Source organism: Mirounga angustirostris, unplaced genomic scaffold (genome assembly GCF_029215605.1).
Source record: "Mirounga angustirostris isolate CCGP_5_RB_7025 unplaced genomic scaffold, mMirAng1.0.hap1 SCAF_2, whole genome shotgun sequence".
Classification (NCBI taxonomy): domain Eukaryota; kingdom Metazoa; phylum Chordata; class Mammalia; order Carnivora; family Phocidae; genus Mirounga; species Mirounga angustirostris.
Window position 1 is genome coordinate 4,210,732 of NW_026991710.1, and position 25,443 is coordinate 4,236,174.

The window sequence follows — 25,443 nt, forward strand, 5'->3', positions numbered from 1 at the left end:
AAACCCTTCGCGTTCCAAATTCCACATTTGATCGGCGTGTGGTTCAACGTTTTTTCAATCGTGTGATTTAGTTCCAAAACTTAAAAACATATTTAAACAAGAAAATTTTGTTTACGAGGGAAGGTAGGATTGTAAAAATCAAAAATGTGTACAGGCTTTTTATTTAGAGAGACCTTACACGGCCGCTGTTTTATTTGGCCTTCAGAATGACCCCGGGAGGCAAAGGAGACGGGAAAGTGGGCGCTGATGAGACTCAGGTCCCCGTCCAACCAGAACGGGATGAATCTGGCACAACCTGGGGCCTGCAACCCACGTGCAGCAGAGTCCAGAACCCCCTGAGCACCGGCACTTCCTAATTCCGGGAGCCGGGCCTCTCGCCGCCTCTCCCCCTCCCAGCCTCCATAGCTGGGCCTCGCCTGCGCCGTCACACCGCGCTCTGCCTGCATTGAAAGCCAGTGGGGATGACCTCTATGACTCATTGTCCCAGAAGACCATAGCACAGGGGCAGGGTGGTGGCTCCTCCACCTCTGGACCCCCGAGCACCTAACACCAAAACCAGGGCTTAACTAAATATGGAAAGAAGGGAGGAGTGGGAAAGGAGGGGCAAAGCAGGGGGGAGAGGACGAGATTGGGGGGATGACTGTCAGCATGGTACTGACCCAGGAGAGACTGGGCAGGGAAGCCCAGCAAGGGCTTTGTGCATCCATCACTAACTGCTAGTCCTTGGAGGCAAAATCAAGTCGTCATCAAAAGCATTAGTTCTCGGCGGCGGCGGCAGGAGAATGGAAATGAGCCCAGTGCAGTTGCTGGAGATTCTACCCTCCAGTGAGAGCCATGCAGGGATGCCGCAGTGTGGACAACACAGTCCCCGCTCTTTCCCACACGCTTCCTGGGCTCTGGCGACACCGTGGGAGCGGACAAGTCTCAGCTCGGCCTCCCGCAGAGCTGGGGTCCGGATGCCGGCAGCCCAGCTCCAAAGCCCCCCCGTGTCAGCCACGGGGTGCCGCACCCCCTCTCGTGGGCATGCAAGGCTGGCCAGAGCCACGCACAGAGGGGCCTGATCCCGCCGGGTGGGAAGGGGGCGGGGAGCCATCATTTATCCATTCACTGTCCACCCATTCATCACCCATCCATCCATCTACCCACTACCCATCCATCCATCCACCAACCACTCATCCATCATTTATCCATTCACTGTCCATCCATCTATCCATGCATCCATCCAACATCCACCCAAGAGCAGGGAGGATCCAGAGCCCAAGTCCATCCCTCGTGCCTGGTGTAGGGCAGGGCAGAGGCCTGGAAGGGTGTGGGCAGGTGACTGCCAAGGTCAAAGCTTTATCTCCAGGCTGACTTTTGGGGAACCCGACCTGAGACACAGAATGAGAAAGACTTCACATACAGCCATCAGCTGGCCCGTGAGGGGCATGGGATTTGAACAGAAATCAGCCCTTGCTTCCGGCCCCTGGGGTCGGGCAGTCCTTTGTCACAGCAGCATCATTTCACCAAGAACATAATCCCCTGTGGAGAAGAGGACATAGGGTTCAGGGAACAAAGTGGCTGACGAGGAGAGGCTCCCAGAGCTGCCCCACCCCAGAGCCACCACCCACTCTGTGCCGCAGGGAGGAGGGAAGGGGGAAGGTGTCCCTGCTCAGCCTTAAAGGACCAGCAGGGGCTGTGGCCGCAGCCCACGGCTCCTGTCCACACTGTGAGCTGACTCTCGGACATCCTGTGGGCCTCTGCTTGCCTCCTGGCCGCCCCTCAGTCCACCTGCAATCAGACCCGGAGGCCCGGGGCTGGGAACGATGACACTCCCTCTGGTGTTCATGGTCCCTCCCCACAGAGCCATATGGCCTTCCCCAGCCACTCAGGGGGAGCCGGCGACCTCAGCCCACGAGCACCCCACTGAGGACAGCCTTGGTGGCCCCCCCTTGGGACCTTCCTGGGGCCAGGTTCTGTCTTTGGTGGGGAGTCAGGGAGGAGGCTGAGGGTGACTCTGTTCTCAGACTCTCCTTGGTTGAGCTGAAGGATCATTGCCATTTGTTTGTTTCCCAGAGTCCCAGAGTCTTGGCAGACCCGTGCAGGTCCTGGAAATTCTCAAGGTGCTTTTTAAGTATCTCCCATAGCTTTAAAGAGGCGGGGTCGGGGGAGGGGGGAGAGAGGGAGAAAGGGAGGCAGGTGTTCTGAATACTCTCTTAGATCTGATTCATCCCTCACAGCTGTGGGTCAAGGACGAGCCTGGGGGCCAGGGGAAGGGATGATGGCAGTGATGTTCTCTGTTACCACTTGAAAGCTGGGTCTGGACAATCCGACGTCTTGGCCCCTGGGCAGCTGGGTAGGGTTGCAGGCTACACTTCTCTAAGCTCTTTATCTGCATGCCATGGCCAGGGCTTGGATGATGCAGAGGAATTTCCCGGCTTGGTGTCCATTGTCCGTGTGCCATCTGGTCTCCCCAGGGACTGAGAGGTCCTCCCTGTGTCCATATCATGGTGCTTCCTTCTTTCCTCCTTCCAGGCTTCCCTCCTATTTCCACCAGCTCCCTCCACCCCTCAGACGTGATGACCCTGCCACTCAGGGGCATGTCCTGAGACCCTGGGGCTGCCATTAGGAGGAAACAGAGCATGTTTCAAATAAAACAGACTGACCCAGGCTTCTCACTCTCTCTACTGCCCCCAGACTCAGTGGGGGACCAAATGTGGCAGCTGACAGCGCAGCAGGAGCTCACCAGCACCCCTGCATGCCCGCCCTGCTAACTCCAGGCCTGCAGAGCCACAGGGCCTCCTGGGGCAGATGGTGAAGAAGACTTGCACTGCCCAGGAAAGCCCGTGAGACCACCCCGACTTGGGTGTTCGAAGGAAGAGGGGGGCTGAAGTAGGGGAAGATTGGGATGGCTCAGCTAGACAGGATGCAAACTTGAGACTAAAGAGAGCATGCTCGCTCAGAAATGTACTGGCTTCAAGCATCACTCCATCCATTCATCCATACAGCCAAGCACCCAGCCATGCATCCCTCTGTCCATCCACCCATCCATCCATCCACCAACCACTCAGCCATCATTTATTCATTCTCTGTCCACCCATCCATCCACCCATCCTTCCATCCATTCAACCATCATTTATCCATTCACTGTCCACCCATTCATCCATCCATCCATCCATCCTTTCATCCATTCAGCCAGCCAGCCAGCCAGCCATGCATCCCTCTGTCCATCCATCCATCTATCCATCCATCCACCATCCATCCACCAACCACTCAGCCATCATTTATCCATTCACTGTCCACCCATTCATCATCCATCCATCCATCTACCCACTACCCATCCATCCATCCACCAACCACTCATCCATCATTTATCCATTCACTGTCCATCCATCTATCCATCCATCCATCCATCATCCACCAACCACTCAGCCATCATTTATTCATTCTCTGTCCACCCATCCATCCATCCATCCATCCATCCTTCCATCCATTTATCCATCATTTATCCATTCACTGTCCACCCACTCATCAATCCATCCATCCTCCACCCACTACCCATCTATCCATCCACCAACCACTCATCCATCATTTATCCATTCACTGTCCATCCATCCATCCATCCACCCATCCACCCACCCATCCATTCATCCATCCATCCATCCATCCACCACCCATTCTTTCCATAAGAACTTAATACTAAGCACCTCCTCTGTGCTAAGAGCCATCCTCAAGAAGCTCAGGCTGGTAGAAACAGAAATGCAACAAGACAACACTGATGAAGGTTGATAGGGCTGGGCCAGAGAAGTACAGTAGTCTGGGGAGGCCCAGGAGACACGTGACCCATAGAGAGGTTGCCCAGGAGGGCTTAAAGGATGAGTAAGGCGCCCAAGCAAAAGGAATGGGTGTTTCCCATGGACAGCAAACCCAGAGCGCTGTAAACTGTGAAGGGACTGGAGGCCAGTCTGCGGGGGCTGGAGGTCAGGACACCGGCGCAGGGGTGGGGAGGGAGAGGGTGGAGAAAAGAGGATTGTGTGGAGATGGGGCCCACTGGGAAATGAGCCCGCAAAGGAGGCTGGCCCTACCCGTGATGGATGACTCTGGAAAGGTCTTCAGGGGAAGGTTTCTCCCTTACAAACCTCTGTTCCAATGGTCTCACCCGTGCACGGTCAGCATGTTGAAGGCAGGAGCAGGCTGACCTCCAACGGTGGCGCCGGGCACGGAGCTGGCGGGTCAGCCAGCTGCTGAATGGGTGTTGGCGCTGGGTCAGGGTGGCCCCAGGGATGGGCTGATTCCCAAGCATTCGCAGCCACTGTGCACGTACACAGCTGGGCCCGGAAGCCCCAGGGCGGGCCCGGCAGAGAGCCATAGGTGCGGGCAACTGGAAGTCAGGCTGGCACCGGGGGCACGGCCAGAGGCCCCGGGCCTTCCAGGGACAGCCCTCGGCTCAGTGCCCCAAGCAGCTCACGAGGCTCATCACACGAGTTTCCACAAAGTTAGAGCTTTGCTAGGGGCACAGATCTTTCCCCTGTTGCACAAGGCGATCGGAGCTCCTGCTCCTCCCCCGCTTTGTGAAGACAAATTCCAAACACCTCCAGCATTCTCCTGCGGGCATCTATCTGCCAAGATGCCTTCCCTATGGGCAGGAATAGAAATGCAGGGACAGAAACGATTCCATCCTTCCCAGCGATGGAGCATATTGAACGCCATTTGTTGCATTGATTTTTTCAAAACACAAATAGTGTATGCAAGATATTTCCAGGAACAAACAAAGAAAAACGGGACAACTTACATAAGTCATCTCTCTTGGCTGAACTCAGCGGAGTCGGGGAAAAGAGCAGGGCTGCGGGGGACTGGCCCAGGGTGCTGGCTGAGGGCCCAGCCCCGGTGAGCCCGTTTATCACCTGGAAGCAAATGCTTACTTCCAGACGGGGCCAGACACCTGGCAAGCAGGCCCGACATGTCCAGTGAATCAAGACTGACACGGGAAACTGAAGGCGGGGGTGGCCCACAGAGAAGGCTGGGCTCCAGGAGGGGGTGTCAGGAGCTCAGAAGGAGGCCTCCTTGCAGTGCTATCCCTATCCCAGGGCGTGACGGAATCCAGGAGTGGAGGACAAAAGGAACCCAGTGAGGAAGGAAGGGACGAGGAGGGAACAGTGATGGAGGAAGGATGGAGGGGGGCAAACAGTGCCTTCAGACGTCCCAGGGTGGCTGCTAGCTCTGGTCATTCTGTCCTGCTCAACAGCCCCGAGAGGAGTCAAGCCCAGCCCTCATCCTCAGCCCAGACAAGAGCAAAGACCTCCCAGTGTGACCAGGGCCCCGATGGAGGAAGGATAAAGTAGCTTGGGCAATCCAGGAAAGCTTCCTGGAGGAGGTGACAGTCAGGTTAGGACCTGAGTCAAAAGATAGCTATAAGCCAGGCAAAAGGACTTGGGGGCAGGGAATTCAGAAGGAGAGGAAGGAATGTTCCAGGCCGAGACTCTAGAGAACAGAGGGTCTGCAAGATGCTGAGTTTGCTGATGGGGGCTGGGGAACTAAGGGCAGAGGTCCCTGGGGCCAGCCTTCTGAGCATGTGCGCTTCATCCTGGCAGCAGCAGGGAGCCACCCGGAGACAGAGAAGAGGAATTACGTGATCAGACGTTTGCGGGGGCCTAGCCAATGGCTCCTCTCTGTCCTGAACAAGAAATCAGGAAAACCACTTGGCAGATGGGAAACTAGAATATTCCCTTCATTGCGGGGGAAGCTGATTTTGGAGAATGTGGCTTCTATCTGCTGGCCGGTGGGTCTCCACACTCCGAGCCCTGAGCCTCCCCAGCATGGGCAGGCCTTCGCCAGGGGGCCCAGAGAACAATGTGGGGTCCCTGCCAGCAGACCTCCCCCATGAGCTCTCTTCCCCACCATGCCTGGGACTCATGCGTTGTCAGGAGTGACAGTGGGCTCCAGCCACCATGTAAGCCAGGGCTGTGTTTTAGAGCCCGGGAAACAGGACCAGAGAGAAATAGACGCTGTTCTTTTTTTTTTTTTTTTTTTTTTAAGATTTTTTTATTTATTCATTCGAGACACAGAGAGAAAAAAAGCAGGGGGAGAAGCAAAGGAAGGGGGAGAAGCAGGCCCCCCGCTGAGCAGGGAGCCCGATGCGGGGCTCGATCCCAGGACCCTGGGACCATGACCTGAGCCGAAGGCAGACGCTTAACCATATGAGCCACCCAGGTGCCCCAAAATAGATGCTGTCCTTGTCACACACTGAGTCAGGGACAGGGCCAGCTGGGAACGCAGGTCCTGACTCCCTGCCCACAGCTCTATCCCGCACAGCGTTTTCCACCTGCGGCTGTCCCTGAGGATTTGCACACCCTGGAGATTTGTGCACGCAGCCAGGGCACAGGACAGACGTCTCAGCTCAAGCAGAGAGAGCAAATTCGCCCTTCCACACCTGTGTGTTCTGTTCCTGCCCTCAGTGGACGGGGTGGGGCCCCCCACACTGAGGAGCGCACACCTGCTTGCAACGCTCCTCTCTTCCAGACACACCCAGAAAGAATGTTCCACCAGCTCTGTGGCATCCCTGAGCCCAGCCACACTGAACCAGAAAATTGACCATCACAAGGTTCTAGCTCTGATTCTATCACAAAACACCGTGCATCCCGAGGCAGTCGGCCACCCCGCCACTGTTTCCAAAGACCTCATGTGGGCCCAGCCCTCTCCTTGCTGGGTGCTGGGGATACAGAAACGAAAATAAAAGACCCCATGCCTGTTTTCAAGGACCCCACAGTCCAGTGGAACACAGTTTGTCCTTCCCTCTGGGAACACTGTCTCAGGGGCTGTCACCCTCTCCCACCACCAAGGAGGCCTCACCAGGCCACCAGGGCTCCCCTCCCCCAGCCGGAAGGCAGCCTCCTCTCCCTCCAGGGGGCCCTGCAGGCCCTCCCCAACCCCCCATCCTGATGATTTGGAAGTTCTGCCCAAGTGGCTTTCCAGATCCCCATTACTTTGGGGGTAGAATTAAAATCCGATCCAGGTGACCCCTTTGTCACTCTGCCCTCACTCACTGGGCCTTTCCTCCAGGTCCTCACCACATGCCACATCATCTTGGATTGTAATTGCGAGGGCAGCCAGCAGCTGCCTGATTTCCTCCACTGACAGCAAGCTCACTACCTATGGTGATCACGTTATTTATGTTGGTCCCAAATCCCTCCCTTCTACCCACAGGCTCTGGTTCATGATGCAAGCTTGACTTGAAAGGCACAACGTCAACCGATAACTACAGCTATCTACCACAGACTGAGAGCCTTACGTCCCTCCTACTACCCTGCAGCACCCCTGCGTCCGATACCCACCCGGCCCCTGGAATGGCTCAGCACATGACCGAATGCGTGAACCACAACTGTGTGACGTCTCGGTGGGTTCTCCTCGTCCCGTTTCACAGATGGGGAAACTGAGTCCTGGAGAGTCAAGAGAGTGTCACCCTGGAGACCAGTGGCACTGCCTCCTTCCACCGAGACCTTCGCCCCTTTGGAGAGCACATCCTGCAGAGGCAGAAATAGACATCCACTCCACCCAGCCTGTCTTCTCACTGGCTTCCCCAACAACCGCCCTGCATGCATTACATGCTCTTCCTTCCAGAACCTTCTCTCTGTGTTCCCTCCCTTCCCACCCTCCCAGATGGCCGCCTGCACTTGGAACAGCCCATTCCCTCAGTTGTTCCCCAAAGACAGTGGCCTGGCCTCGCATTGGCATTCACAGCACATGATAAAGGAGAAGAGATGTGGGGCCACCCTTGCAGGTGAGCAGGCGGAAGGACCCCAGTGAGCCCAGCCATCGGGGGAGAGAAGAGGGGGAGGCCCAGCCGGAAGATACAGCTCCATGAGCTCTGAGAAGACAAAAGACCACATTATCCTGGAGGAGAGACGTGAAGTCTCCACAAGAGCAAACAAAAAGTCAGTAGAAACAGTTTCACGTTGTTGTACAAAAATGCAGTCTCATGCAGTTTTTCGGGTTGCTTTAGGTAAGCAATCACAAAAGAGTGTGTGCTAAGCATCTTGATGGAAGCCAGGTATTACATTTTATTCCGATCACCAGTCTCTGTCTTGGGCTTCCCTCCAGCCTCAGGGGTTCCGTCGGATCGGCGCCCCGCGGGATCCCGAGGGCAGCCCCCGAGGTGGGCAGTGAGCGCTGAGCGAGCCCGAGAATGCTTGTGGTGGCGGCTGTTGGGATTTTGCACCAGAGCAGAGTGGCACGGGAGTGGCTCCTGGATCTGGATTCTCCACCCAACGTTCCCCGAGCGTGTCCCCCGCGTGGGCCTCAGATACAGAGAGGAGTCAAGATCTGAGTCCGACCTGACGGCATTTCGATGCTGGAATGGTTAAGACTTTGGGGGCCTATCGGGCTAATGTGAATGTACTTTGCATATGGGAAGGGCATGAATTTAGGGAGCCAGAGGGCAGACTGTTGTGGGTTAAACGGTATCCCCTCGGAAGGTGTGTTGAAGTCCTAAACCCCAGTGCCTGTCACCGTGACCTTTTTGGGAATGACGTCTTTTCGGATGGAGTTAGTTACGCTGAGGCCGTAATGGAGTAGAGGGGGGCTCTCCTCCGATATGACCGGCGCCCTTCAAGGGAGAGGGCAACTTGAACACAGACGCAGCAGCAAGAAATCATCGCGGTCGTTTTGGGCCACCCGTCTGAGTTTCCTCGGGATGGAACAAAGTACCACAGACCGGCCGTCCACCCTCCCTCCGAGGGCCTGGGGGCCGCTTCCGACCTCTCTGCTCCTGGGAACAGTGCTGTCATGGACATGAGGGTGCACAAATGTCTCCGTTCCCGCTCCCGATTCCCTTGGGGGAATGCCCAGGGGTGCCATTTCTCATCCCAGATACGTTTGATTTTCAGAAGTCTGTAGGACTATGCACTTGGATCTTACCTGATTGTCCACTAAGTTGGTAGAACCCAAAACATTCGGCCATGGATTTCTAGACGTAAACTTGGGGAAACTCAGCAGCTCTCTGGGGGGGGGGGGGGGGAGGATGGCCGAGGCCTGGTGTCTGCGTCCCGGGCTTACCTGCACGCCTCACTCACTCTCCCCCGAGCCGCCGGGGAGGTGAGGGAAGGGAGCCCCTGATGCTCGCAAGCGACGCTGTCGCGGTTGGGGGCGGCCCGGGGGTTTCCACACAGCAGCCCACAGTCTCATGGTTAGACGGAGTAGGACCCGCTCACACTGCCTGAGCCGGCGGACCCAGCTGGAAGCAAAGCCCAGCAGGAGCGTGCTGGGGAAAGGGCCCCGCGGTGACAGCGGCAGCGAACATCACAGCGCGGGTCAGATGCCCGTTGCGCGGGTCAGATGCCCGTTGGATCTGAGAATGAAGGAACACGGGGACTGAGCTTCCGGGGCTGGAGCGCACACGAGCGCACACACAGCTCTGACTTAAGCTCGGGCCCCGCATTCCTCAGGGAGGTTACGGAGAAACGGCCACAGTGCGGGGGCCGCGATGGACTTACTGAGAGAGGGAAGAGCGGGTGCTGGAAAGAGCGTGCGGTCCACAGCGCACGAGGGTGGGACCTGGACTCCCCGCAGCACCCTCCTCTGTCCACGGGGTCACAGTGACGGTGCAGGGACACTGTGGTGACAACCTTAGCGGTAAGTGACGGAAGACGGACGCAAAGCCCCGCAGGCAAACGGAGTCAATCGGAACTTGGTTCCCCGTGCAGGGACGGGTGCTGACGGGCCTCGGGAGTGAAGAAAGGGCTTCCGGGGGAGGATTCAGGCTCTGGGGCGGGGATCTGTGTCTCCAGCCTCCCCTCCCCGCGTGCCTCTGCTGGTCCACCCCCTGGGGCGCGGTGGGCAGGGGCGCAGGGCTCCAGAAGCCCGTCTCCCCGCGTGGGGACCCTGGCGGGAGAGACCTGCTCCCCCAGCTTCCACACAGCACGTCCAGGGAAGGATCTGATTGGCCCTGCCTGGGTCGCATCCCCTGTCTCCGGGCCTGTCGCTTCTGCCGAAGGATGGGATCCCGTAAGAGGCCAGGTGATGGGCAGAGCCGCAGGCTGGGGGTGGTGGGGGCCCAGCCTGTCCCAGGAAGAACATCAAACTTAGGCCAGTGAGCGCAGACAAACAGAAAAAGCAAAACAATCACAAAACAACAACCTCCCCGCCCCCCCCCCCCCTCGCCCCACAGTGGCTACAAGATTCGATGCATAAAGGGAGCTCTGCGACACTCTGGAAGAGCCTCTGGCACAGAGTGGGTCCTCAGCATCCGCCAGCCTGATAGAGGACAAGCAAAAAGTTCCCTTCCCCCAGCCACCACCAGCCCCAGCAGCGGGGAGTCATCCTGAAAACCCTCTTTAAAACGTTGTGCATGTTTTGCAACCCGATTTTTCTAAGAAGCAGGTTCTGGACTGAAGCGTGTTTGCTTCCTACCCCGACGCTGCTTGTTCCAGAAACCGGGCTCAGCGCCGGCCACCTGTAGCACCAAGTGGGGCTGCTCCCTTGCCGGTTGCGGCTCAGGCTGTGGGCAGACGCGCGGGCCGGCAGGAGGCTGGGTTCCCCCGGCCGGGGGCGCAGCAGGGCTCCTCCTGGGGTCGCAGGCCCTGGCCCAGCTCCAGTTTGCTTTCCTGTGGCCTCAGGTCACTGGCTTTGTTTCTGGAAGGAACATCTTCAGTTTTGGAAACTCCCTTTGGAGAAGGTGCTTTCTAAGTTTTCACACCTCAGGGAAAAGCAGTCCAATCGGTGAATGCAGGGGGAGGCCAGGATGGGACAGAATGTGAAGGGGCAAGCTGGCAGGCTGGGCCCACAGCACCCCGCTCCCCAGCTCACAGCCCCCCTGCACAGAACTTCCCTGAGAGATCGCTACAGTGTGGCCTTTCCCAGCCCCCAACTCTGCGGGTCTGCTGTTGGGGATGCTGCTGTGACGGCCGGAGCTCCATCCACATCGTGAGGGCGAGAGCCACACCTGGGGGAGGGCAGAGAGCAGCAAGTGGGAAGGAGTCTGGACCCCTGATAACCTTGGGCCCCGGAGCCACCCTGGGAGCCGTGGACTGCCCACCCCTAGACGTTTGCACAGGGCGGGGAGGTTAGTGTCTCTGGCTTCAGGGACAGTTGTTTGGTTCCCTGACCCCAGGAGGGCTCAGGCATGAGAGCAGGGCAGGTGCACCCGCCGCGTCCGTGGCTGTCCCGTGTGGGCCCTGCATCAGCACAAGTGTTCCCTGACAGCTGCCCCCGCTGCCAGCAGCAGGGGATGGGACAGAGGAGGCTCTTGCACGCCCCAGCTTCAGACACGGCTCCCCCGAACCCCTGCGCCCTCGAGCACCGCTCCTGGGAAGGCACCACACACCTCATCCATCACCAACGCGACACCGCTTTCCCGAACACTGTTACTGGTGGCAGTCACTGTCCCTGTGACAGGTCATCGTCTGGGGGATGTGCGGCAAAGCCACATGCTCCTCACGATAGCGCGAGTGTCCTTAGCCTCATTATTCAGGGGAGAGACCCACTTGACCCGTGGTCCCGCAGGGTCACTGCCGTCACCTCAAGATGCTTCTGGCTCCGGTCCTGGGCTCATGACCAATCCAAGCGCAGAGCCAAGGGGAGACAAAGCCCAGGCACTCAGCTTCCTCACGGGGACGCGCACAACAGCCGCAGAAGGTGGGGGAAGGCTGATGTGCCCGGGCTACCCTACCGTTCGCTCCCTCCAACGCCGCTATAATAATCTCCATTGTTTTTCTAATGAGAAACGATCCCTCCTGCCAATCCTCACCCACAGCGCTTTTCATGGTTCTGACTTTTTTCTGGCTGATGATGAATTCGACCAACACACAGGAGGGTTCGAAACGCAGGGGGCTTGTGGTGAACAATTTAATCAGCCTTAGATACAAATTCTCCCTCATGTCCACAGGCCTTGTAAGACGCTCTCCCCAGGATCTGAGGGGCTTGCTGCCTCCTCCCTCCTGCCCTGTCCTTCGGGCAAGCCAAGGCCACCCTCTCCCCAGCTCTGCGGGAAGAGAAGACTGTGCCCATGGCAGGCCCCTGACCGCACCTGGGGCAGCCGGTTCTAACCGCTATCTTTCCAAAGTTCTCGGGGACATGCCGGGAGTTTCTGTTGCATTCGCTTCTCCCCGTGCAAATGATGGGGCTCTTTTTGCAGAAAGTTATTCCAACGGGAACGTCTGTGGCCCCTTCTAGTGGCATTTTCTTTTTTTTTTTTTTTTAAAGATTTTTTATTTATTTATTTATTTGAGAGAGAGACAGAGAGAGAGAGCATGAGAGGGGGGAGGGTCGGGGGGGTCAGAGGGAGAAGCAGACTCCCCGCCGAGCAGGGAGCCCGATGCGGGACTCGATCCAGGGACTCCAGGATCATGACCTGAGCCGAAGGCAGTCGCTCAACCGACTGAGCCACCCAGGCGCCCTAGTGGCATTTTCCTACCAAGAACATCCTTTCCACTTGGAGCCAGTGTGCTAGGGACGAGTGGTGGTGAGATCTGCTGCCAGACGTCAGGTCCCTTGTCCGGGCAAGTGTCTCAGCCTGGGAATCCTTGTTTCCTCGGGGCGGAGGGGTCGGCCACCAAAACAAAGGAACAATCAGAAGTGGGCCAAGAATGAGCAGTGGTGATGAAAAAGGGAGCCAGGCTTATGATTAATCCATTCCATGTGCTGCGAGCCAAAACACGATCCAATGAAGCCAAGAGAGGTAATGCCCACCTCACAGGATTATTCGGTGGCTCAGTGCCCTCCAGGCCTCCTAAGAGCAGGTGCCGGCAGGCTGGGCTCCCACGGGGCTCCTTCAAGTTGCTGGTGGCGTCCAGCTCCTGGCAACAGTGGGTCGGAGATCTTCATTTCCTTGCTGACCATCAGCTGAGGGCCTCCCTCTGCTCCCAGAGGCCGCACACTGCCTTCTCTCCCACACGACCCCTCCATCTCCAAAGCAGCACTGTTCTCACGCTTTGAGGCTCTCTGGGGTCGCCTGCTCGAGGAACCTCTCCACCCACCAAGGTCAAGCCTACCGGATAATCTCCATGAAGGCCAACTGGCTTGGGCTTTTCGTTACATCTGCAAAGTGCCTTCAGAGCAGCGTTGGGACTTGTGTTGGACTGGATAACCAGAGGATGGGTATCTTGGGGCCCATCTTCAGAATTGTGTCTACCACACCTATTATGCCTTTTTCTTTTTAGAGGAAGAGGAAGAGAGAAAGTAGGGGAAGGGCAGAGGGAAAGAATCTTAGCAGACTAAGATTCTTAGCACGCTCAGTGAGGAGCCCGATGCAGGGCTCGATCCCACAACCCTGAGATCATGACCTGAGCTGAAATCAAGAGTCGGACATTTAACCGACTGAGCCACCCAGGTGCCCCTCCCATTTTTTTAATTGGCTTATTTCGAGTTGGATTAAAGGAGGAAGATTCCTGTCCATGCTGAGGGACCATAATAATAATAATGCAGTTTCTGGCAGTGGCCAACACTCTGGATAGACGGAGGCAGCCTCTGGCTTCACCTCTGACTGTGGAAGTTGAGATTAGTTGAGAAAAATATGCAAAAGCTCTGCCCTCTTCTGCCTTCGTGACCTTGAACAAGCCCCCTAACCTGGCTGGGCTCTGTCCCTTCATCACCGTATTGTGTGCTGATCCAAAAGGACATCTGCCCAGAGCCTAGCACCCACCAGCACTTGGCTGTTATATGAGGATCACACCATGGTCCACATGCTGTTGAGCCATCTGCACAACCTTCACCTGAGGACACCTTCTTAAACGTCACCCCCTCCTTCTTGGGGGCACCATGCGCTGTTGAGCTTGCTTTTCCCACATCCCTGCCCCCGGGCCACCCATGCCCTTTGCTAAAAGTGTGTTCTGTGGGCTGACCCAGGAGTCTTCCCATACAAGCAGCTTCCTCTCCGTGAGGAGAGGACTTGCACTGAGTTGATGAAGATCTCAGGGAACTAACGACCTGAGCAGGCTCCCAAGAGCAGTGGCAAAATGTCACCTTGGTATGTGACGCCCCAGCTCCCTTTTGGAGCAGTTCCCAATGTGGCCACAAGGTGGCAGCACAGGCAGATCCCTGTTCAGGGAGATTGCAAGGGGTAGGGCACAGATCCAGGGTATGGCTTCCTGGCAAGCCTGGACCAACTGGTAGTTCCGTGTCCCCAGCGTGGCATCGCATTGCGACAACCTGTGCTTGTCTCTGTCTCAGAACCCAGTGGCTATAGCTCTCCATTGATTGTCCTCACGCTGCACTGTAAGCTATTTGGGATGCCCATCTGATTCCCTCTGAGCCCAAAGAAGTTAGGAAATGAGTATTTTTTAAACTTCACAATAAATATGATCCCAGTTTTTGGGCTCCTGGGTGGCTCAGTCGGTTAAGCATCTCCCTTTGGCTCAGGTCATGATACCAGGGTCCTGGGGTTCAGTCCCGCATGGTGTTGGGCTCCCTGCTCAGCGTAGAGCCTGCTTCTCCCTCTCCCTCTGCCACTTCCCCCGCTTGTGTGCTCTCTTTTATTTGCAGAAAATTATTTCAACAGAAATATCTGTGGCCCCTTCTGGTGGCATTCTCTTACCAAGAACATCCTTCCTGCTTGGAGCCAGTGTGCTAGGGACGAGTGGCGGTGAGATTTGCTGCCAGACGTCAGGTCCCTCGTCCTGGCAAGTCTCTCAGCCTGGGAAACCTAGTTTCCTCTGTGCGGAGGAAATAAAATAAAATGAAAATTAAAAAAACTAAAAATCTTAAAAAAAAATCCCAGTTTTACAGGTGAGCAGATCAAGGACTGTGGCTTGCCTGACGTCACAGCCAGTGAGAAACGTTACATTATCGTGTCACATTTTAGTACGGGAAATTTCAGATATACAAAAGAGGAGTTATAACTCGGGGCGCCTGGGTGGCTCAGTCGGTTAAGCGGCTGCCTTCGGCTCAGGTCATGATCCTGGAGTCCCAGGATCGAGTCCCGCATCGGGCTCCCTGCTCGGCGGGGGGTCTGCTTCTCCCTCTGACCCTCCTCCCTCTCATGCTCTCTGTCTCTCATTCTCTCTGTCTCAAATAAATAAATAAAATCTTAAAAAAAAAAAAAAAAAAAAAGAGGAGTTATAACTCAGATGGTATTCACCATCCAGCCTTAACCATTATCAACATTTTGCCACTGAGCTTCTCCTATCCTCATTTTTTTTACATGAGTATTGATAAAGCAAATTCCAAACACTGTGGCAACATAATGTAAATACTTCCGTTTGCATCTCTAAACAATCAGGGCATTTTGACCTAACCACCAGGCCGTATTCTCTCCCTAACAAGTGTCAATAAACCTTAATAATACTGTTTATATTCATTTCCCCTCACCGTGTCCAGCTGGTTTGTCCTATCATGATCCAAACAAGGTCCACACACCATTTAATTATGTCTTTTGAGCTTTAATTGTCACACAGTCCTACTTCCTTTCTTTTCCCCCAGCCCCTTAATTAATTAATAAACTGGGTCATTCTTCCACAGAACAGCCTACATTCTGGATTTGGCGGTTTGCCTCCCCGGCAGGTGTCACAAGACCCTGGCACAGTGTAGAGGCTCGTCCAACATTATCAACACTTTCGATGCGCGCCGAGAACAGAGGCTTGGTCCTCGCAAATGAGACCTGCAGGCAGCCCTCCCCCTTGGGCGAGACCACCGGCTCCAGCCCTCCCTCTTGGCGGACGGGGCTGCGGGCCAGGAGCGCCGGAGAGGAGCCGGCCCTCGCTGGAGGGGCAGCCGCCGGGGCGTTAAGCAAAGCGCCCCCTCCCCTCCCAGCGCCTCGGCTTCAGGGCACGTGACCAAGCAGCAAGGCCTCTGCCAGGTCAACGAAAGCGTCTGGATGTCTGAGCTCTAGCTGTGTCCCCAGAGCATCCCTAGGTGCTGTTCTCATCGTCACGATTTTTGTTTTACTGCGACGTGCAGCTGAGAGCACAGCGCGGAGACAACCAGCGGCCGCCCGTCTCTCCATCCACCCTGCAGCGTCCACGCGGGCACATCTGCCCCTGGGTTCCGGCACCCGCTTTAACAGGGCCCCCAAACGGCGTCTGACAGCGCCCGGCGTCCGGGGAGCCCGCCCCGCCGCAGAAGGCACGCCCGGCGCCCCGAGCCCGCTCCCAGAGCGAAGGCCGGCGGAAGCGCCGAGCGCCGCACTTCCGGCGGCCCCGCCCCCCGCGCTCCTTCCCCATTGGTTCAACCCTGGACCGCGCCCCGCCCGCGAGCGTCTCCTCCCACGGCTCCCTTCACCTTTCACCTCCTCACTTTCTGAGGCTCCGGAAGCCTCAGACCTCGCCCACCGGGAGGGGAAGGGCGGGGGTGGGGCGGCGAGAGAGTGCTCTGAAGCGGCCCACAATTATTGGTTACTACTGTCTGTCCATCAGAGGAGGAGCGGTTACGGATTGGCTGAAAGGAAGCGGTTGGGCGGGGAAGGAAGCACGGAGTCTGCGCGAGTAGCCACGCGCCCCGAGGGGGCGGGCCAGCGGCCTCCGCGCATGCCCGGTGCGTGCGCAGTGCCGGCGGCGGCGGCGGCGGCGACGGCGACAGTCATGGCGGCTCGGTGCGTGAGGCTGGCGCGGAACAGTCTCCCAGCTTTGGCGCTGTCTCTCAGGTACGGGGCGCCCGGCTGCCCGTGGCTGAAGAAGGACGCTACCCTCAGGGCGGCTCCTACTCGGGCCGAGGCCGTCCGGCCTGGGAGAGGGGCGTCGTGGGTCCCGCGGCTCGCCGACGCGGCGCGCGGGCCTCCCGCCCGGGGCCTGGCCCTCGGCCGGGGCTGACCCGCCCCGCGCACCGGCCCCACGCGCGCTCGCGCCCGGGCTCCGGCGGCCCTCCCAGGGCCAGTTGCGCGCGGGAGCAGGCGCGCGTGCCCGGGCAGCGCCAGGCCGGCACCGCGGGGCCGCTCGGCACGTCCGCCTCGGCCCCGGTTCCTTCCGGAGTCCAGGTCGGAAGCGCGGCGAAGCCCGTCCCGCCGTGGAGTGAGGAGTGCAGGTAGACCAGTGCAGTCGTCCGCGGGAGGCTCGCAGAGTCGGGCCCTCCCCGTTTGTTCCTTCCAACCTGCGGGCTCTGCTGACTCAGAGTCCTGGCTCGCGAGGCGGCTGGGCAAGTCTTTCGCATCCCCTCTGCGGGAGGAACGGCTCGGAACCAAGGTGCCTCCTGGAGGAGCTGCTCTGGGCCGAACAGTGGGTGGGAGGGGGGCGGGGCCGGAGCTGGACTTCTCCTTGGAGGAGCTTGCTCTCGTGGACCCGAGACCCGCCTGGCGCGGCGAGGGCCACCTGCCGTGGGAGGGATTACGGTGTGATTGCTAGCCTCGGAAATCACGTAAAACAAAATACGGAAACAGAGCAGTGACCCCCCGATTCCCTGAGGGAAAAGGCTGCTGTTTTTTCTCGGGTAGTTTGTGGTTTTGTATCTGAATTAATTGCCAGGAAAGCGATCACCAAGGCAGCACTAATTTCTGTCCTTGAGAACTGGTTGATTGTGGGAGGAGGCTCAGATGGGGGAGCCGTAACTCAAGAGTAGGCACGTTCTCTGACCCTGTCCGGCTGCATCCCCCCCACACCGCCCCCAGCCCCTCTGGCGGAGCCTCCGGGGGTGGGTGTGTAGAAAGGCTGTGACTTCACGCCCAGGGACCAGCACAACTGAGAAACGAGACAGGCCTCACGACCCATACTCAGTTGCTAGGTTATGAGCTTTTTAAATCACAGAAACAAAATGCGGTAGAAAGGTTACTGCACCCCACAGACTAAGGGCTCCTTCCACTCTTCTCCAGGCCTAGACACAAGTGCACCTACACGGGATTTCTGGTTTGTCCTTACGGAAAAGGCTTCGTGTTCTGTCTGTTTCTCTGAGTTGCATTTCTTACCACACAGTATACCTGTAGTGTATCCCGGAGGTGAGAGCTTGACATTCTTTTTCACAGCCGCAGAATATTCCAGATTGTGGAAGTGACTGTATTCAACAGTGTCCCCGGCTTGTTGCTGTTATAAACACCCTTGTACACATATTCTGTGTACCGCCAGCTCGCCTGTTCTTTGAGGCAGTTTCCTTTAATCTGGGAAGAAAATTGACTGTAGTTTATTTTCAGATTGAAATATGGCACAATTAAGAAGAGCTCTTAGAAGAAATCTGAGTTTTAAGCTTGAGGAGAAATCTGGTCCTGGTGAAGAAGTCTGAGTTTAAGACCATTCTGTCCTTCATTAATAACTTTGTGACCTTGGGCTTATCACTTAACCTTTTTCATGTGGGGATCCGATTGGATAAGGTCTTGAGTCACTTCCAGTATTAGATTTAGCGCTCTTTGTTTCCCTCTGTGTATCCCCCTGCTTTTCTATCTCCAATGCTGACTCCTTATGTGTAACTCTTATCTATCCTTCAGAGCCCCTCTATACAAAGCCAATCATGGTCTTCCACTTTTCCAAAGCTAGAAACATTCTACTCTGAGCCTCTTAAAGCATGATTCCTCTTTTATCACTTTTAAACCCCAAATTATAATACTTTGTCTGTAGATACCTTTTTTGACAGTAAGTACCCTAAGGGCAGGATCTCTGCCCAGTCCATCCTTGTCATCAACATCAGCACTGGACCTCACCTCTGATAGTAGCTACTCCAATATGTGTTGGGTCTAGACGACCATATCTCAGAAGGAGGTGTTTGGAATGGAAAGAAGAGGTTAGTTCTGGGGCCTTGGTACATTGACCTGCTGGTTTAGACACATTACAGGAGATTTTATGTGAGTTAGCAGCCTTTGTACATAATATACTCTTTGCCTTTATTAGATCTAAGATAAACTCTTTCTCCCTCACAGGTCAGTAGCAAATAATTTTAAATTATCTTAAATTTCTTGACTGATATATCTGACTTTTAAGCAAAAAGCCCAGTCTTAATTCACAGTGTCGGGAACTTGTTTTAGACCATCTCCTCGGCTGCTCTGCACAGCCACCAAACAGAAGAACAGCGGCCGGAACCTGGAAGAGGACGTGGGTCAGAACGAACAGAAGACAGATACCCCCTCTCCAGAGAAGATACTCATGGACGAGAAGGTCAAGCTAGAGGAGCAGCTAAAGGAGACTGTGGTAAGGTCACGCAGGCTCTCATGGGGAAGTGTGATCTGCTGAACTCAGGTGAGGTTCTTCAGAGGACCTCTGGCCAGATGAGTTGGGTCATTTGTCTGAGAACTGCGGTCGGGTCCTGCAGCAAGTTCCTGCTGAAGAAGGGACTAGAACGCAAATCCTCTGTGGCTCTGGTTCTGTCATGAGAATCTTCTTCACACGCTGCATAGATGATATTGAATTAAGACTTGAGGTGGTCCTTACAAGTGAAGCACATTCACTGCAGTCCTTAAGCTGGGTCTTACGGAAAGCCAGGTGTTGGGACCAGAGGTGTGGTTATGTAGAACTCTTCATAAGGAGGGAGGGGTGTAGTGAACCAGTTAGAAGGACAGGTTATTACTCCACGTGAAAAGGCACAGGTGGCACAAATCAGGTCCTTTAGGGATTTGAAAATAAACAATTTATGCTGGTCTTTTCTAACCACCTTATTTATATTAATCCTCATAACACCCTGTGAGTCAACGGTTAGAGCCCTGGTTACAGACGAGGAAACTGAGGCACAGCCCAGGTTTGAGCCTCAGGAGCCATGTTCTAAACCACTGCACTAGAATCACCTGTAACTGGAGGACAGAGGCCCCAGAGCTAGAAGTGCTCAGGAGATGAGTGGCGTAACAGGAAAATTGGTGGGAAATGGGGAGGGCGCCAGCAATCGGTGATTGTTACCCAGTCAAGTGTTGGGACGGGGCCACTGGGCAGCAGTCAAAACACCAGAGGTTCACGGATGGGGTTTTCTCTCCTCAGTGGGCTGGCGGTTCTCCTAAACCTCTCCTGGAACTGTGGGCTCTGGGTGCGTCTGCCCCAACCAGCGTTCTAGGACTCCCTGAAGTTGGAAATTCTGTGGGAGTGAGTGGTCCGTCCTCGAGGGGCGATGAGACCATCAGAACCATGAGAGTTTTTCCTCATCCTTGTCCAGCTGCTCACTGGGGGCTACACAGATACATGACCCCTTGATCTCTTAATCGTTGGAAATAGTGACACGGATGTAACTTCTTTCCACCCAGTAAGCTCTGCTGCCTGTGCTCTAAAATGTCAGACGTAACACATGTTACTTGGACTTGGAATTTGTTCATATCAGATTTGCTTTCTTACAAATTTGTTCCTTGCTTTACTCATGTACGTTTCCTCTTTACCGCCCCCCCTTTTTTGTTAGGAAAAATATAAGCGAGCTTTGGCAGACACCGAGAACTTGAGGCAGAGGAGCCAGAAATTGGTGGAGGAGGCAAAATTATATGGTAACGGTAGACACTATCTGATACTGATCCTAGAAAAATAAAGGGCGGGGAAGGTGGGGGGGGTGGCAGTGTGAGTGTGGAACGGCAGGGTCAGCCAGGGTGAGGAGGTGGGGAGGCCGCTGGGTGCGTTCCCTCCAGTGGAGAGGAGTCTGCAAGGAGAAGTCGCAGCTGGGACCCGCATTTAGAACTGCAAGTGTGACTCCTTTGGTGAGGAGTGTGTGTGTTGCTCTTCCCCAGGCGGACCTCGGTTAACCTGAGGCCGTCTGAGCCTGCACATGGTTCCCGCAGGTCAGCCTCCCGGATGGGCATTTCCGTAGCTAGCTCAGCATTCACACATGTGAAAATCTAAGATGCTGTCTGCACCGTCAGCATTTGGATATCTTTGTCGCTGTCCTTCCCATTTTACATTTGAGATCATTGAGGCTTAAATGACTGGCACTCATCACGAAGCTGGGAAGTTGCGGTGGCCATGCTGAGGCCGGTGCCCCCCGACGCCACGCCCATGCCCCCCAGTGTCCACTAAACGTCAGGTACAGTTTGAGTACTCGCAGAACCTTCTGTACAGACCCGCGGGCGCCATTCCCCCGCGTTCTGGAAGAGCCTCTTAAGGCTCATGGTGAGACCGTAGCTACTTCACCTGAGGACGGATGGCAGGTGCACGGCCAAGTAGAAACCGAGATCCAATCTTGTGCCACCACAGGCAGCAGATTCTGCTTGAAATCTGCTTATTCCTGGCCTCTGCATGTCGGGGTCCTCAGGGATTGGGGTTAGGCTTCCCCTCGTCTCGCCAGGTTGCCCCGGCGACTTGCCCACGCACAGGTTCTTGTGGCTCAGACACTTCTGAGTTCCAGTCCCGTGTGTCCTGTCGTTTCCCCAGCATCTGCACCTGATGCCTCACGGCATTTCGAATTTCATTTTCCCTTTATCTGTGCTGTTCTTCCTCATTTTAGTAAATGATACTGTGATCTTTCCTGGTGCTTATTTAGGGCAGGAATCTGAAGTTCTCTTTTCCCATCCCCATGTTCCCCCTGGCCCTTGAGCGCTGAGCAGCTGGCCTCCTGTCCATCCACTCTGCCCTGATCCCAGCCCTGGCAGCGCCATGCCCCAGGCAAAGCGATTTTAAAATACAGCCGTTCCTTGCTTTACCGAGTTTCACGGATGATGCGGTTTTTAGATTGAAGGTTCGTGGCAACCCTGCATTGAGCAAGCATTTTTCCATCAGCATCTGCTCACTTCGTGGCTCTCTTACATTTCAGTGATTCTCACAATAGTTTCAATGCTTCGTTATTATTGTATTCGTTATGGTCTATGATCACACCTCACTGAAAGCTCAAACGACGGTTAGCATTTTTTAGCAAAATGTATTTAAGGTTTGTGTGTGTTTTTTTATACATAATACTATTGCACACTTCATAGACTACAGCGTAAACATAACTCTCATACGCACTGAGACACCAGAAAGCGCATTTGACTCCCTTTACTGGGCTCTTTGCCTTGTTGGGGTGTCTGCAGCTAGAACTGCAGTATCTCTGCCCTGTGCCTGGACAGTGTGACCACGCCATCCACCCATTCGGCTGCCCCGTCTGGAACCGTCAGCTTCTCTGGGTCTGCCTCTTCCCTGTGCCTTGGGCGCCCTTCGGTCCTCGAATGTTTGGATAACTCTTCAGGCCTTGGTTCACAGACCTCTCCAGGCTCTCCAGTCTAAATGAAGTCCCTTAGTATGAGCTTTGCTCAGCACCGAGAAACGCTCCTTCGTGGAGGTGGGATTTGTGATTGTGTTTGTCACTCGTGTGCTTATCTGACGCTTGTCTCGGACCATACACTCCGTGAGGACAGACCATCCCCCAAGATTTGGCACAAGCTTATTAATCCATGGTAGACGCCCATGTTCTTATCAGATAGGCAGGAAGTTTATTATTTCATTTTCCAGGAGGGGGTGGGGGGAAGTATTGCGACAAGAAGTCACCCACGGGCGCTGCCTCCAGCAGAGCCGAGCGGGGCTGGTGCCCTTGTGTCCGGTCAGGGCCTGGGTGGAAGCAGATGCCCACCGGGGCGCTGCGGTCACCCCTGGCTTCCAGGCAGCATCTGAAGCATTTTCTTAAAACCACAAACAGTCTGATGTGATCCACTGCCTTGAGTTTGGAGGGACTGTTTTCTCCCTGATTCTGTTGTTCGATTAGGGTTAAGGCTTGGGTGTGTCTTGGGAACTCTGACCCCACGGTGCTGGCAGGGCAGCCGCCCCTTGCCCACAGAACGGCCGTGGGCGCGGGGTTCCTTAGCGGGGGGGGCAGGACTGATGGGGAGATGCTTCTGCACGTTGGGAACTGTTTGTCTTCATGCCTAATTAGCTCTCATCTAAACCCAGAAGTTTTTTTGGGTTTTGGTGTTTTTTGTGTGTGTTTTTTTGTTTTTGTTTTGATTTTGTTTTTATTTTTTAACACACGATTGAAATTTGAGACAAGTGAATAGTTTGAAAGGTTATCGTTCAGGAGTTTGTGTGAGAGGCCGGCGGGGTCACAGCTCTCGGGTGCCCCGCCGGTGGTGGGACTGCAGATGACGGTGTCCTTCCCTTCGTTTAGGCATCCAGGGCTTCTGTAAGGACTTGCTGGAGGTCGCGGACATCTTGGAGAAGGCGACGCAGAGTGTCCCAAAGGAGGAGGTTAAAGACGACAATCCTCACCTGAAGAACCTCTACGAGGGGCTTGTAATGACTGAGGTCCAGATCCAGAAGGTGTTCACGAAGCACGGCTTGCTGCGGCTGAACCCCGTGGGGGCCAGGTTCGACCCCTACGAGCACGAGGCCCTGTTCCACGCGCCGGTGGAGGGGCAGGAGCCCGGCACGGTGGCGCTGGTCAGCAAAGTGGGGTATAAGCTGCATGGGCGCACCCTGAGGCCCGCCCTGGTGGGGGTGGTGAAGGAGGCTTAGCGGCCTCGAGGGCTCCTGCGGGCTCTTTGTAGTCACTTGCTGTAAGTCTTGAGAGGCTGGTTCATCTTCTCTATGAATATTTCTGACCCTTCCCCAGTCCTTGTTGGAAAGCTTTAGTAACCAGTGCCTGAACAGAAAATTAAGCCGGTTGTGCAGATGCGTGAATGAACTTGAATTGGGGAGTCTGTTCGTTGATTTTTAATATACCTTTAATCGCTCCACACGCTTAGAGAACAGGCCAGCGGGACACGACTGGACCCTAGAGGGTCATGAACCACGCTCTAGCTGCTCAAAGCCTGGCGACGTCCAAGTGCCATAAATGAGTCCGATGGCTTCGGGAACCCCACTGTTGGGCTGGCTGGCCACCCAGCCTCGCCGGGCCCTCCGGCACACTGTGGCACACGGGGTCCTGGGTGCTCAGCCCGTACCTTCATCCAGTGAAGGGAGGGCGAGAGCCAGCTGCTCAGAGAAGTTTCCCCATGCCCTCGCTGAAGAACATACATGAGTTCATTTATAATCGTCACCGTCTAGCTTCGAAAATGCCCAACTTCCGGCTTCCTTCTGCAGATTGGAAGTGAGCACACACACCTGAACAGATCTCACCACCGTATTTTGCCAGTTACTGAATTTGACAAAATCGGTCACTTTTGCCCCGTTGTTCATCTGTTTGTAGAAATGTTCAGATCTCTCTCAGCTAGTTACTGATGACTTGAATGTATCCCCAGTGAGATGGACTTGCTCAAAATCCAAAAATTGCATGCTTGGTACATTTTAAATGTTAATGCTGAATTTTTTAAATTTTATTTAAGAGGATTAAAGCCCTAATATGTTTATTTTCCTACTTTTTGGAAACTATTTTGTGTACTTCGGTGGAGGAGATCCACCTACACTAAGCATGACTTAGCTTTGCCGCTCTCGGCTCAAATTCTGAAGCCGTGGGCTGGACACTTAGACACGCCACACACATTAGCTTCCCTGTGGGAAGGGAGAGCAGGAGGAACCGGGCCTCTACTGGGGGCAGACGGCCCCGGGGAGGGGACCGGGGGGGCCTGCACGCACCAGGAGCCCGGCAGGAGCACCCACGGTCTGCGCCGCACCACACCGCAGGCCCCTCCGTCCTCATTCACACTGGGGCTCGAGCGAGGGAGCGGTTACAAACCAGAGAAAACCCAGCCTTCCGCCATCTGCTGCAGAGAGGGGTTTCTAGAATTGAAGGTCGACACTGGTAAATTCGTTTATGGCATAAAAAAGGTGGGGCAGTTTACTTTGCTTGTAATTTTCAAAGATGTAGGTAGTGTTCCCATAATTAAAAATTTAATTTATACTGTTTCAAAGTATTTTCCTCTTTTCCACGAAGCAGTCTTAAGTTGCTTGGTCAGAAACTTGCCCAGAACCTCAGGCAGCGCAGCGCACGGAGAAAACCCACAGGCGTCCGAGCTCTGCGAGGATCTCGCCTCACCTTCTGGAATTCCTCTAAACCCAAAGCTGCGTGCGTAATTTTCAAACGAACTCCTCCCCGTGTGTGCAGCCCCTCCCTCGGCAGCTGGGGCACGACCGCTGGGGGGCTGCACCGTGGGTTCCCATCACCCCGCGTCGCCACTGATAGGGAAACGCCCCTCCGCGCTGGAGGTGAGGTCCGCCGACTGCACCCCCGTCCTCCCGTGCGGAGCCGACTGCCCACGAGGGGCCTTCGGGGCCGGGATCGGAGTAAGGTGCGTGCTCCCCAGGGCGGTCTGCCGCTGGCGGGGAAGGAGGCCTGGTGCGAACGGGCTTCTGCGTCACGGCCAGTTTAACTCCTACTTGCGAGGAGGAACGGGTTTGACGCCAGGCGCGAGCTCAGACGGGTCTCGCGCACGCTGTCCCCGACCGGGCGTGCCCACGCAGCAGTGACACCGCTTTGCTCCCCACTTGCTGAATGTGTAAAAAAAATAAAAATTGTAGAGTTTCGGGCCATCCAGAGAGCATTATTTGGAATGGCTGAATTAACTAACTTTTTGGACTCAAAGTCAGTTTAAATTTGGTACAACCCTGACTTCAGGGGATGAGGGGAACGAATTTTACATACAGAAGCTTAAGGGCCCTGAGCTGGCGGCCACGTAAGGGCCGACGGGCCGCACAGCCGGCGGGGACGGGGTAAGAGGCGACCAGTGATGAAGGTACCTCTTCCTCGGGACAACCTGTCAGTGCTTTTAACATCAGTTAACACGTTCACGGCTCTAAAACAGCCAAGCCTAAATGGATT

At 55.5% G+C, this 25,443-nt stretch overlaps 1 protein-coding gene and 1 long non-coding RNA gene across 2 annotated transcripts; one reads left to right on the top strand and one right to left on the bottom strand.

Annotated features, from left to right (window-relative positions):
* Nucleotides 1-7,643: 7,643 nt before the first annotated feature.
* On the bottom strand, nt 7,644-16,263 carry LOC123848741 (uncharacterized). The gene is made up of 6 exons (XR_006791871.3): nt 15,277-16,263; nt 14,504-14,621; nt 11,297-13,122; nt 10,384-10,915; nt 9,468-10,032; nt 7,644-9,322 (listed from the first exon to the last, which is right to left on the bottom strand). It is a non-coding gene; the product is annotated as an uncharacterized LOC123848741 (long non-coding RNA).
* A 123-nt stretch (nt 16,264-16,386) lies between these two features.
* GRPEL1 (GrpE like 1, mitochondrial) lies at nt 16,387-24,535 on the top strand. Its single transcript, XM_045881537.3, has 4 exons — nt 16,387-16,546; nt 18,845-19,007; nt 20,194-20,275; nt 22,855-24,535. Exons 1-4 carry the CDS (start codon nt 16,431-16,433, stop codon nt 23,199-23,201), a joined length of 708 nt encoding a protein of 235 aa, XP_045737493.1. The 5' UTR covers nt 16,387-16,430; the 3' UTR covers nt 23,202-24,535.
* Nucleotides 24,536-25,443: the final 908 nt, after the last annotated feature.

Coding starts and splice junctions, on each gene's coding strand:
- GRPEL1 (XM_045881537.3), top strand. CDS start 16,431: ATGCCCGGTGCGTGCGCAGTGCCGGCGGCGGCGGCGGCGGCGACGGCG. Junction 16,547..18,844: donor GCTTTGGCGCTGTCTCTCAG/GTACGGGGCGCC, acceptor AACTTGTTTTAG/ACCATCTCCTCGGCTGCTCT. Junction 19,008..20,193: donor AGCAGCTAAAGGAGACTGTG/GTAAGGTCACGC, acceptor CTTTTTTGTTAG/GAAAAATATAAGCGAGCTTT.